Source organism: Necator americanus, chromosome III (genome assembly GCF_031761385.1).
Source record: "Necator americanus strain Aroian chromosome III, whole genome shotgun sequence".
NCBI classification, from domain to species: Eukaryota; Metazoa; Nematoda; class Chromadorea; order Rhabditida; family Ancylostomatidae; genus Necator; species Necator americanus.
The window spans coordinates 33373950-33386784 of NC_087373.1; the positions used below are offsets into that span (position 1 = coordinate 33373950).

Sequence of the window (12835 nt, forward strand, 5' to 3'; positions counted from 1 at the left end):
GCGACAGTTGGAACCGAGATGGGGCCACCGCAAACTGTAGCGAATGGTGGTGCCAGCAAGGATTCCAGTGCGCTCCTAACCGTTACGCTCCACCGCGCCGCCTCGAGAGAAGCAGCATACACAACTGCACCGCGTTTCACATCGTTTTGACCCTACCATATTAATTAGTTAAGAGAAATCAGTTCAGTGAAGAACGTTGGAAAGTTGATTCCTGCTTTGTATAGTCGGGCATGCACGTGCTCAACCGACCCAGTCCAATTTCGATAGGGTTAGTCAGAGAAAGAGGTATAGTCGAGTCAAAACGTCCTTAAGCTCGGTGCACTTACGCAGTCGAAGTGGCGGAGGGTAGCGGTTAGGAATCGAGAAGGACACTCGCTAGCATCACTCAGCAGTTCAGATGAATCTTACGATGGTCCCACCCCGATCCCAACTCCAATGCACCGCTTTGAGCGCAGCCGGTTAGAAGCTGGACCGAGCTGCACGTCATCCCAACTCGATTATAATATGTGCCAAGAGAACGACGGCGTTGCGGCAAACGCGTCGCGAAACCATCAAAAGCAGGTCTTATGTGCATATCTTTTCTTCAATATTTTCTTTCCTTCGAACCACGAGATCTCTCCGCCAAAAGTGTAACTTGTGAAAAAAAAGCAGAAAAACAAGACAAAACCACAAAAAAAATTGGAGAACGAAGAAACAAAATGGAACGGAAATAACAAGTAAACAAGATTGTGCAAGATGGAGAACAAAAAAGGAACTCAAAATTTTAAGCTATTTACAGATAGAAGCAGAAGGGTAATTAAGAACAATTAGAGGGAAGAAAGTTGCGAAGGAGAGAGACGAAAGAAAGTTGTTATCTCTAGAATCAATCCATGGTTCGACGCATCTGAAGTGATTGTCATTAGCTTTAGGGGCCCTAAAAACATCCAAAAGTGCTCCCCTGCAACAAAGGAGGTTTTCTTCGCTCCGTCCTTTTGAACTGTCTTAGCAAATCAGCAAACACTGATTGTTGATGCAATAAACAAGTATGAATATTATTCTGTGTGAATGTGAAGGGAGTATTTCGAATCCTCACCATTAGGTCAACCAAAGTCTTCCTTCCATTTTTCATTACGACTACTTTCAAATATTCAATTATAAGAAAAAAAATTCTACGGATGCAACCGATAATATACATCAACCTTTCAAAAATTAGAACGTACCGAAGAAACGGAGCACAAAAGTGAAGAACCGCATTGTCACGCCTTATCAAAAAAAAATGCACAGCTCCGAAAATCACGGAAGATAACGCATCTAATTGCTGACATCTGCAACCTATCGTGCTTACTCTTATTGCGGCAATTCTTAAAAATGACGTTCACACAGAAGTAGGATAATTACATATACCTAATTATTCACCTACACCAATGGTGCACCAAAAAAAAGAACAGTATTATGTCCAAGTCCTGAAAAATCAAACACTACTTTTTTTCAAAAATTAAGTTTTGGGGCGGGTGTAGTGTAGCGGTTACAAGTTCCGCTTCCTGCACGATCGATCGGAGGTTCGAATCCGCCCTAGAGCTCACCAAGCCTTTCATCCCTCCGGGGTGGATAAATTGGTACTAGACTTCTGTGGGAGGATAAAAACACTGACTTGACACATCGGCTAGCCAACGCAAGTCATTGTATAAACCAGTTACACGTTCGTAAACCCCTCTAACGATTCTGAATTGAAGTGAACGTGGGGGCGCATCCCAACCGGATTGATTAACGCCAGGAACTTTATCCTTTAAGTTTTGATTTTGTGGTGCCAGTGCAACTAATTCATTCATACATTTGTCCGCTCCTATTGACACACTGTTTCAATTACTGATAAGAAAGTAGTGCGCTGATGAGAAAAAGCAAATTCATGCTACAGAGCATTTGCCTAGATCTTTGGCGTAGTCTGTAGGAGGGCAACGGGATCGCACCTCCACTTCTAGATTAGATCAAATAATTTCGTAAACTGATCAATCCACCATTGACTAGTTTCAATGTTTTGCTCGCAACGTAATTTCAGATATAAAATCCATCTCTTAAATTTAGGAGTGGACTCATTTCCCAACCTGTCCTTCCATACGAACCGAGAACTGGGTGAATTGGTCGTCTATGCTCCTCAGTCGTAGAAGTTGGCCATCCACTGGATAGATGTAGTTTTCAATTGTTATATGGGCACGTCGAATTGAACGACAAGGTCCCAGAAGGAGAGACTACATACTTGTAATTCCTCGTAAACCAGTGCCCGTGTTCGACTGTCCTTGAATTCTCATGAAGGTTTTCCAGATTGTTCTCCCTGAATATGACCAGATATGGTCCCCACAGGGCAAGAAAAAATGTCCGACGGTGGATCGGATTGATTAAAAAGTTCGAAAAAGAAGTCGTCGAACATTTCCATCAACTTCTTAATCAATCCGCTCTTTTCGTGATACTAATCGTGTCATAGTCGGGTCAAAACGACGTGAAGCTCGGTGCAGTTACGCAAGCCGCGCCAATCTTTTAAATGCTGTCAAATGTCAATCATTGTGCTCAAGGCGGCGCGGTGAAACTAGCGCTTCGGAGCGAGGTGTGACTAGCGCTAGTTCCATTCAGATTGCAGTGATGCGTGGAGCTAGCGAGCCCGGCGCCAGCCGCTTCGAGTGCAGTCGCTTACACAACTTACGCATTGCTCTATGTCGCTTGTGTACTCGGCTTATATTGTTGTCAGTTGCACGTCTTCAAATGTTTTCAACATGTCCGTAGGCACGCGAAGTTCTGCCGTCGATTGTCGGTGCGCCACAATATGAGAGTAATCTCTACGTGCACCCAATTCCGCTTTTCTTGCACCCAAATCTTTTAATAAAATCTACATGAAGTCGAAAGTCGAATCGGACTTACAACTATCAGCTGAGTATCCTCTTTTTGCATGGTGCTGAATCTGCCTTCAGTTTGTTGCATGAACAATTTTCGAAACTCAGAATTTCTTTGTCAAGTTCGAAGGATCAGTTCATATACTGGAAGAAAACAAAATAAAAAAAAAGGCTTATCCAAACGCCGAAATGAGAAACTATTTCGTTTTTCTTGTGTGGAAGCTTCAACAATGACAAAAATTCAAAAGTGAGGAAGGAAAATCGGTAATATAATATGTAATAATAACATGAAATGTTTATAAATATAATTTTATAATTATAATAGTAATAAAAATAGTAATGTGTAATAGTAATGTAAAACTTACGAAAAAAAAATCTTCTCCGTAAGGCCCTCAAAAATCGGTGAGGCTCCCCTAAAAAACATATTGTTGCAGTCATAAAATCCCACACATGCAGTTCCTTGGCACGGTTCTGTGGTTGCGAAGAAGTCTACAAAAGTCTTCTTGGGAGATTGATACAATTCTAGATGACTGAGAAGATTTTTGACCTTAAAAGTGACAAGGTGAATGCGTTTGTAACGAGGATGGAACGCGCTGTACAGTTGGATCAAAACGACATGAAGCTAAAGTCGCGTAAGCGGTTGCGCTCGAAGCAGCGCAGTGGACCGTAGAGGTTGGAATCGTGCAAGCATCCTCGCTATCCCAACCCACCTCTGCAGTTCGTCGCGGTCCCACCTCGGTTTGGAGGTGTTGCCACCGCTCCACTTCGAGGGCAGCCGCTTGCGCAACTGTCCGTCTTCATGTCGTTTTGACCCGACCACACTTCCCTGGCCTACGGCTTCCTCGATGAGCCTGTTCATGGTTCGCAGTGAATAGCGTTCAAAGAGAACAACATCTCGCCAGACAATAAGAAAAAAGAACCCATATATCTTAAATATAGCATAGTTTTCGTCCATCGATTTTCTAAAGGTCACATTATTTTCCCCGCTCACCTCCAGTTTGCTGACGTGCGCATTCTTCGAACAAATTTCATTCGATCTGTGACCGTCTTCTGAGTTCCCGCAAACGAAAATAGGAAGGTTTAGGAAGCGGAGGCTTTGGGAGAGGCATTCCTAAATACCGCTTTTGAATCTCACTTTGTCACTACTTCCTGAAAAATTAAATTTGCTAAGAAGTCCTATAGTAAGGTCGAAACGACATGAAGCGCTGTGCAATTGCGTATGCGGCTTCTCTCGAGGCGGTGCGGTGAAGCGTAGCGGTTAGGAGCCCACTGGAACCCTTGATGACACCGTCCATCACTGCAGTTTGTGATCCCACCTAGATTCCAACTGCTGCCTTCACCGCACCGTTTCGAGCGCGTACGCAAATGCACCATGCTTCATGTCGTTTTGACCCGACTATACCACGTTTCACTTTATCCCAGCACCAAATATGAGCTGTATAAGACATGAATTTAGTCACGATCAGAACGAAATGAAACTCAGTGCAGTTGCGTAAGCGGCTGCGTTCGAAGCGTTAGAGCGTAGCAGTTACGATCTGATCGACTGGGAACCCTTGCTAGCACCACTCATCGCTAGAGTTCGTGGCAGTCCCTCCTCGATCCCAACCGCTAGCTCCACCGCGCCGCTTTGAGCGCAGCCGCTCCCGCAACTGCACCTATTTGTCGTTCACTTCTTCATGTCGTTTTGACGTGACCATACGCCTGCCTTGCCATTAGAATCCTCCATACCCACAGAGACAACCTCAAATGGGGAATGAGAGGCAAACGTAGAGTCAGATGTAAACAGAGCATATCTAGGCATAAAGCACGTCTGTATCCGATTGTACTTTGCACGCTCTTTTCTGATTCCTCTCATACCGCTACAAAAATGACCCAATAAGGCAATAATGGTTCAAAATACAGGACTATTGGGTGCGTAACAGAACATCCGCTCCAAACTTCCTCATCGGGACTTCAAGGATGCGATCTCGCCTGGCTCTAAAGAAGTCCCAATGGTACTCGGCTTCCTGACCCCATATCCAATAAAATTTTCCCAGTTGGATAACTGCGGGTCCAGTAGAAAAACAAGCCTAGATCGGGCACTTTCCCATGCGGAATGCTGTTTTGTACGACGCCATCTATTGCAAATCTCCATCCCTCGCGCCGTCTCCGCCCTGTGATTCGTCGAAAATCAATTCAGACTGTCCCGATAGTCACTAAAGGACGCTACGCGCGCAAGGGTGGCGCGCTCCAATAAAAGACATCGTACAAAACAGCATTCAGGGGCCGGCTGTTTGCAGTAATACAGGGAGAGATGAGCGGAACCACCCCTGTCTCAATAATCTACGATGCCGTATACGGATCACCTTGATCACCTTGACTCCCGTTGATCTTCGAACTGGTCGAGCGGGCGCCAGTAATTCTTCCATTTGTCCCGATCGCGTGCCAGAGTAGCCCAGTGGTTCCTCCTTTCGCGTGGGACACGAAGAGCATCAATCCTATTGAGGATCACTCTTGTAAAGAGCTTGTAGATGACGGACAGTAAGCAGATTGGGCGATAGTTGCCGATGTCATGTGGATCTCCCTTTTTATACAATAACACGGTCTTGTTGGTCTACCACTGTTTAGGCACCTTGCATTCCGACAGATACCGTGTAAAGAGCCTCGCCAGGGTGTTGATGAGTATTGGCGGAAGGTTATTCATGTGTTCTTCATGTGTTCTTATTCCGTTGGGACCAGGTGCCGTACGATTTCTTACCGACATGATAGCATGTCGTATTTCGGACGGGAGAACCTCTGGAGTGATATGTCCATCTTCACTCAGATGGTAAGGAGGCAAGTGGACATGGCTGTCGGAGAGATCAGAATAGAAGTCGTGGATGATTTTCTCCATCCTTCTTCTCGATGCAATAGTTGTTCCCTTCGGGTTCCAGAGAACAGTCATCTTCGTCTTGCGACTGGCGAAGTCTCGACGGGCATAGCGAATGCTTTTTCTCGCCTCTGCAGCTTCAGCCAGCACTTCTGCTCTTCTCTCTTTAAGGTCTTCCTTTATCGCCTCTCTGCAAAGCCTTGCGAGCTCGGACGTGAGTTCTTGGTTCCCTGCGGCTCGTGCTGCTCCACGCTGGCGTATCAGCTGAAGAGTTTCAAGAGAAAAGCGTCTCTTGGTGGTTTTAAAACTCCCAGCCTTCTTCGCGCAGTCGTGAAGGTGTTCAACGAGCCGGTCATATTCCTCGTCGATGTTGTCCACTGCGGAATCTTCCCAAAAGCCGGCTAGCGTAGCGAAGAGATCCCAGTTGATGGTAGTCCTGGGATTTCTCTCTCTCTAAACTTGGCGGCTTTCTCTGCTCTCCTTGTGAAGGAAAATCTTCCTCGGAGGAGGCGATGGTCCGATTCCGTATAGAACTTTGGTACAACACCGACGTCCGTCAGGCAGAACCTTTTATTGACGATGATGTGGTCTATTTCATTACGGTACCCTCCACCGGGTGACTCCCACGTCCAGCGTAGAGAGGAGGGCTTCTGGAATTGCGAGTTCCCATGGATGGTCTTAGTCGTCATGATGAACTCGGAGAGCCTCTCCCCTGGTCATTCCATTGTAGGCCGTGGGTCCCGATGCGAAGTTCCTCAGCCGTTCTTCTTGGGCCAACTTTGGCGTTGAAATCGCCAATTATGGCCTGGTAGAAGGCATGATCTTCTCGGTAGAACTTCTCCAGGTCCATATAGAAAGCTTCGACTTCTTCTTCTTCATAGCTTGATGTTGGAGCGTAAGCGACGAAGATTGTCAAAGCTGGTGTTGGACCACATCTTCTCGTCCGCAGACGTCCGATCCAAGTTGTTCGAAAGAGTCGATGTTCTTTGCCATACTCGTGTTGACGAGTACGCCAACTCCACCAACACCTCTACTGTCGCATGTTCCTAAGAACAGTTCTTCTCCTGTTTTATATACGGCGTTGAGAGGGTGACGTCGTCTCGTCTCGGTCAGTCCGATGACGTCGTACTTGATCGTCTTGGCTTGCATCATCAGATCTTCGATGGCCGCTTCCGATGCAAGCGTACGTGCGTTATAAGTACAGATCGTCATCCTAGTCCTTTTCCGTTTCGGTAACCTGTGTGACTCCTCCAACCCCGCCATTCCTGACGCTACCGTACCAGGCTTTCCTCCGGAATCAGGAGACTCTTTTCTATTACTGTGACATGCAAAAAAATTTTAAAACCCATGGGCAGGTTGCAAGCCTCTAGTCCCATGAGTCTTTGGGAGTGGACATGTGGAGCTTATTTGTTGGAGGCGACTCCAAACCACTCCCTTGCACCTTCCTGTCATTTAGTTGCAGGCTTTTGGCCGAACCGACGTGCGGGATACAAGGAGGCACAAGGTCGCTTTTGGTCCGCGATTAGCCCCCTATCCGTCACCCGGGGACGCGCCACGTAGCCTCGCGACTAACCGGCTGTGATCCCTCTAGTAAGGGAGATCCGTGCTGTACACGGATATTCCACCTGAAATCCGTACCACCCCGGATTCATGGTATGCTGCTTTCAAATCAATCGGGACCCTAAAGGTTAAGCATTAGTCTTAAAAGATCTATGACATGTAAGCTAATGGTACTAAGAGAAAAAGTAAGTTCGAGCGCCGAAAAATAAGGGCGCCACTGAGTGCTCCCCATCCCCCCAACTACTTTTTCCCCTACATTTCAATTATGCTGATCCTCCCACGGACGAATATCCTGGACATACCGCCTCAGGGAGTGTTCGTCCATGACTAAATAAGAAGTTCACTCACTCAATTTGAAAGCGTGTTACGGTCGTTGCTATGATGAGTGCAGTTGCGTCCTTACTCTAGCAGTGCATTTTTTAAAATTTTATCGCTCCTAGTTCACTACTCGAGTTCATAAGGATTGTCCGTTTACATTCATGTGAGTTTGTGGTTACTTATTCGGATTTGCCTATCGAGACTATCCTTCACTGCCGGCGAAGTCCTTGTTAAAATACCGAAGTGCTTTATCTCTGGAGTTTGTCAGTACAGAACTTTGATTGTGGCAATATCCTGGAATTCTTTCGACAGCTGGTTTCGTTGTTCACCTACACTTCTGTCAGACAAGGTACGTTACATCGAAATGGCTCTCTTGAAGGATTTTTCCAGCGTTGTTTTGTAAAGATACGAACTCAGCTCGGTTTTGTGTATTAAACTCTCGTTTAAATAGTTTGAAGAAAAATTGTTTTTGTAAAACATAATTGAGATTTATCATGTCTGGTTGCTAGCTGCATTTTTATTATGCTTTTTGCCCCGAATTTTCGATACTTATGTCTTCTTCATAGATCTGAAAATCCCTATCTATTTGCAATTTGGACCTGCAAATTCTTTTCCTCTTAAAAAGTTGTCTTTTTCTATGACATCCTTGCTGTGTTCACGTATAGTTTGAATAATACGTTATTTCAGCAATGAAACGTACGATACGTGGTAAAAAGCTCACGGCGGCTGCGAAAAAGACATGCGATATTGAAGACCTATGGAAACTTCAGGTGAATTATGCTGTGGACGTAATTCTCATCGTCAATTACCCTTGATATTCTGCTTTCCTCATCCTCTCGCTATCTCTTGCAATTTTAATGTTACAGCTTGAGAAAATAACAGAGATGCGAAAATCAGGCGATGCTCCGGTGGACACGATGGGATGTCACAAATTGGCGGATCCGTTGGCAGCTCCCGAGGTGTGGGTTTTTTCATACCGCTATGTTAATATTAAACACAGAGAGGGAAAGTTGCTTTATTGCTCAGATTTTATCTCAGAAATTATAGAAAGTCCCCAGAGAATCCCGAATCTCAGTTCTTCCTAAATTACGCCTTCTTTCCAAATTATGCTCATGTCCAGCAATAACACTAATTTCGTATATTTTGGCTTTTTGACTTATGGATATACACGAGTGCTTTCGATAAGATTGAACGATGCTCAGAGATCAACTGTGATACCGTTGCGCATAGACGCGATAGTCGGAACCGGTGCTCTGACCTCTTCATTTTTGAACGGTTGGAGAAAGGATCTGCTTCACTTTTAAACGGTTGACGAAATTACCTCCTTCACTTAAGCTGCACTCCATGAGCTAAACCCCCTTCACCTGAGGAGGGTTCGGCTCGACCCTATTGCACGTATGCCGTTGCGTTTGATTTTTCTTTTGAAAGATCAATGAAATAGAAATACATCTTCGCCTCATCAGCTCTCATCAGTTCAGTCTGGTGCTTTTGAGACAATAGGGACGAATTGCCAAAAATGTAATGTGTGATTAATGCAGAAATTTCTTTTCTGTAATACGCGGTAATGATTTCGACCATATTTCAGTGATTTCGGGCCAGTTCCTCGTAAAGAAGTCTTCAAGTGGTTTTAAAGGAAGTTGTTAAGTTTCACCATTATACTAAATTTTTAGACATTTCGTTTCCAAGTGTTATTGGCCCTGATGTTGTCCAGTCAAACGAAGGACGAAGTCACTTCAGCTGCAATGATGGTGCGTTCTGTTTCATCCTTGTTACATCTGGTGTTCGTTTCTCCGTTAACTTCTGTTTACCTGTGACTCACCTTAGTTCTTGTTATTCAATGCTACTTTCGATTGTTGGTTTCCCTCGAAATTTTGCTTTTCTCATTGTCTCATTTATAATTTTGCTTGTTTTCTTCTTTGAGTTATCAAAAAGCTTCACAATTCAATTGGTTGTTCTTTGGAACGTGGTTGTTAATATATTCTCGTATGTAATATATTATAAGTCAAGTCGTTATCTTATCTATTGGAGCCCAACTTCATCCACTCAAGCGCTTTTTCTATATCAGTTTGCGTTACTTCTCTGCTTGATCAGCATGTATTTTCTCGATGAAGTCTGTTTTACGAGGTTTTCAGCGATTACGTAAGCACGGTTGTAACGTGGACGCGATGCTCAGCATACCGACATTGGAACTGGAGAAACTACTCTGTCCCGTAGGATTCTACAAAGTATGTGACTCAGGATTTCCCTGAGTAGGGTTTGTATACCAAAATTGAAACGTTCTTGTTCCAGAGGAAGGCAGTTTACATTCAGAAAACAGCAGCGATATTGAAGGAGAAGTATAAAGGTGATGTGCCAGATTCCATCGAAGGTTAGTTTATTTACTACTAGAATCTTCGCTAGATTTTGCTAGCATTGAGAAATAATGTATTTTTTAAAAATCATTTATACTTCCATAACTGTTCTTCCATCAGATCTCTGCTCACTGCCAGGAGTTGGACCGAAAATGGCACATTTAGTGTTACAGATAGCATACGATAAGGTAGACGGAATTGCCGTGGATACGCACGTGCACAGAATTGTGAATAGACTAGGTAGTTTCTTCTCTTTTACATACTTTTTTCAGTTGCCTTAAGATCCTCTGTTGTTTTAATTGTAGTCTAGTAGGAATTTACGAAGAACAGAACTACGAAGAAACCAGCATGTTCAGTTTTTGTTTCCTTAATTAAATTGCTTTCAGGGTGGATGGAAACAAACACGCCGGAAAAAACGCGCGAAAAACTCCAGAAAATGTTACCAAGGTAGTTTTTATCGGATAGGCCTTCTTAGAGGGAACTTTCGGGAATGCTTTTGCAGTAAGGTAGTCTCTTAGGCACGAATTTAAACGTATTTTCCTTCTGCGGATCCAGATGTCAGGTGGACTGGGATCAGCAGAAGACCGCTGTGTTTACACCACAAGACTATTCATGGTAACGGTTACTTGCCTAATCTATCTGACTCCTGGATTTTCGAGGGTTGTTTCGCGCTTTGACTTTGGTAGTTGCAAACCTCGTTCCGAATCTTGTCTAGTACCTGAGAGATACTGACAAGGAAATTCCCCCACAACGTCGCGTCCAAGTGATTTGAGGATAAGACGTTTTTGATACTCATGATGAGATTTTTGTTGAAAGTGGGTTAGATAGTTCGAATTTCCAGAGCACTTGGTGTATATGAGTCTCTTAGGGTGCAGGTTTCTGTTCAAGATAAATCTAAATTCCGATATAGTATCGTAATACAATATTTCTCAATGTTTTAATTCTCAGGTCCTATTGGCCAACAATAAATCCACTTCTTGTTGGATTTGGACAACAGACATGTCTTCCCGTGAAGCCGAAGTGCGATATTTGTCTGTGTCAGGAAATATGCCCATCTTCTACTGCGAAAGCACCGAAAAAGACTGAAGCGAAATAGGAGTGACGCCATGGATTGCACATTTAAGCATCAACAAGTAACCTGACTCATTACTACTTTCTTACTTTCTTATTTTGCACGAAACCGACTTTGCACTGAATGCTTGCATATTTCTGAGTTGTACAGGCCATTATTTTCATGAAATCCTACCTCAAACTTGTATCGTTTGTGGAATGACAGGCTTGAGCTCTCGCTATCATGGTTGGACAATTATGGTAAGGAGAGCTTCCCAGTAAATGCCAGTACAAATGCAGGCATAGGCAAAGCATTTCTTCCTTACATACTCACCAGACATTACACTTTCTTGTTGAAATTGATTATCTCCTTTGCTGCGGGTGTATAATCTTGTATTACCGGTGACCGTTAACGTATCAGTTAGCACTTTGTTAGTTGTACCTGTCATTTTAGTTTGTAGTCATTAGATTTATCATTCAGACATTGAATTCTTACTTCTTCCACATATATGAGACTTGAAGTTTTGTACAGTAAATAAATTGATTTCTTGTTGTGTTTGCTCTCAATTAAAGGATAATAGTAAATCGATCAGGTGTAGTTTGTCGAGAACTTCGTTGATGTGAGAACGAGTGAAGTTAATTTTGAGACGAGTAGGATTTCAATAATTGGTTAAAGGATGGTAGTGGCATGAAGTTCTGAAGCAATCACAATTTCTGGCGTATGGTTCCTGTCTTGGCTTCCTGGTAGCGCTGCATTTGTACGAAATGATAAGAAGAAGAACTTAATACATCCGTTGGCACTCACAAATTGTTGTCTGTGCCGATATGCGCTTGTAAACCTCCTTTGAATTAATGTCGAACACGTTGACCCATATCGAAGAAGACTGACACTACACTACCATACACTTTATCTTCTTACACCTTAAGTGCGACGAAGCAACGGGGACTCAGAATAAACACACACACACACACAAAAATCCACCCAGAAACTGTATTTGGTCTTGTAATTCAGAATCGAGGCCCATGGATAAATAGGATCACGAAGGAATAAATCAGAGTAGTTTCTCAGAATGGTTGTTCTGTCCCTATGGCAGCATCATTCCCGAAGCGGTGTAATGGGTCACAAAAGAGATCTGAGGATAGGGCTAGAAGGAAGAGAGCAGAAAGAAACCAATATCTTAGATAGGTGGATCATCGCAATTGTCAGACAACACAATGAAAAGTGCTTCAGCAAAGTCGTGGAGTTACATGATCCTCAAGGCGATATATTACTTAAGAATTCTGCAACAGAATGACTTTTGGGGCCGAACACTCATTTGATATAAGTTGATGAAAATGGTAGGATGAATGAAATGATGAAAGTTGATGAAAAAATCGTAGGTGTTAAGCTACTAGCTACCACGTAACGGTTGTACAGAGGGTATTTTCAGAACTTTCCTATCCCGATTGCTATTGGTATGACAATGATTTCCTCGGAACCAATGGTTGGTTGTTATGTGAAATTGAATAAACTATCAGATTCTTCCGAAGTCTAGTTGTCCAGCAACTAATCGTACAGTCAAGTCAAAACGACCTGAAGCTGCTCAAAGTGAAAACGACTTGAGTTTTCAGGAGAACACCAAAAAGTTCCTTGATTTTGTTTCGTAGCACAATGTCAATGATCACCTGGGTTTCATGAAACTTCCGAATAATCGAATAGATAGGTACAAAAAAGGTAAGGTACGAGAACGATATTTAGTTGAGTTAAAACGAAATGAAGCTTGGTGCAGTTGCGTAACCGACCGCGCTCGAAGCGGCCCAGTGTATATAACTATTGCAACCAAGGTGGGACTTTTGGCAGCCTAAGG

General features: G+C 43.6%; 3 protein-coding genes across 4 annotated transcripts; 1 reads left to right on the top strand and 2 right to left on the bottom strand.

The window, feature by feature from the left end:
• Positions 1–5454: 5454 nt before the first annotated feature.
• On the bottom strand, positions 5455–6559 carry RB195_011799 (uncharacterized protein; the record flags this gene model as incomplete). Its single annotated transcript, XM_064193367.1, has 2 exons — positions 5455–6162; positions 6488–6559. 2 exons carry the CDS (start codon positions 6557–6559, stop codon positions 5455–5457), a joined length of 780 nt encoding a protein of 259 aa, XP_064050950.1.
• A 62-nt stretch (positions 6560–6621) lies between these two features.
• On the bottom strand, positions 6622–6972 carry RB195_011800 (uncharacterized protein; the record flags this gene model as incomplete). Its single annotated transcript, XM_013453042.1, has 1 exon — positions 6622–6972. One exon carries the CDS (start codon positions 6970–6972, stop codon positions 6622–6624), a length of 351 nt encoding a protein of 116 aa, XP_013308496.1.
• Positions 6973–8276: 1304 nt separating this feature from the next.
• Positions 8277–11034, top strand: RB195_011801 (uncharacterized protein; the record flags this gene model as incomplete). Of its 2 annotated transcripts, XM_064193368.1 has the most annotated exons (8): positions 8277–8357; positions 8454–8546; positions 9258–9335; positions 9720–9812; positions 9877–9955; positions 10059–10178; positions 10325–10385; positions 10887–11034. In XM_064193368.1, 8 exons carry the CDS (start codon positions 8277–8279, stop codon positions 11032–11034), a joined length of 753 nt encoding a protein of 250 aa, XP_064050951.1. The 2 variants fall into 2 exon arrangements, with proteins under 2 accessions (XP_064050951.1, XP_064050952.1); XM_064193369.1 differs by lacking the exon at positions 10059–10178.
• Between the last annotated feature and the right edge of the window lie 1801 nt (positions 11035–12835).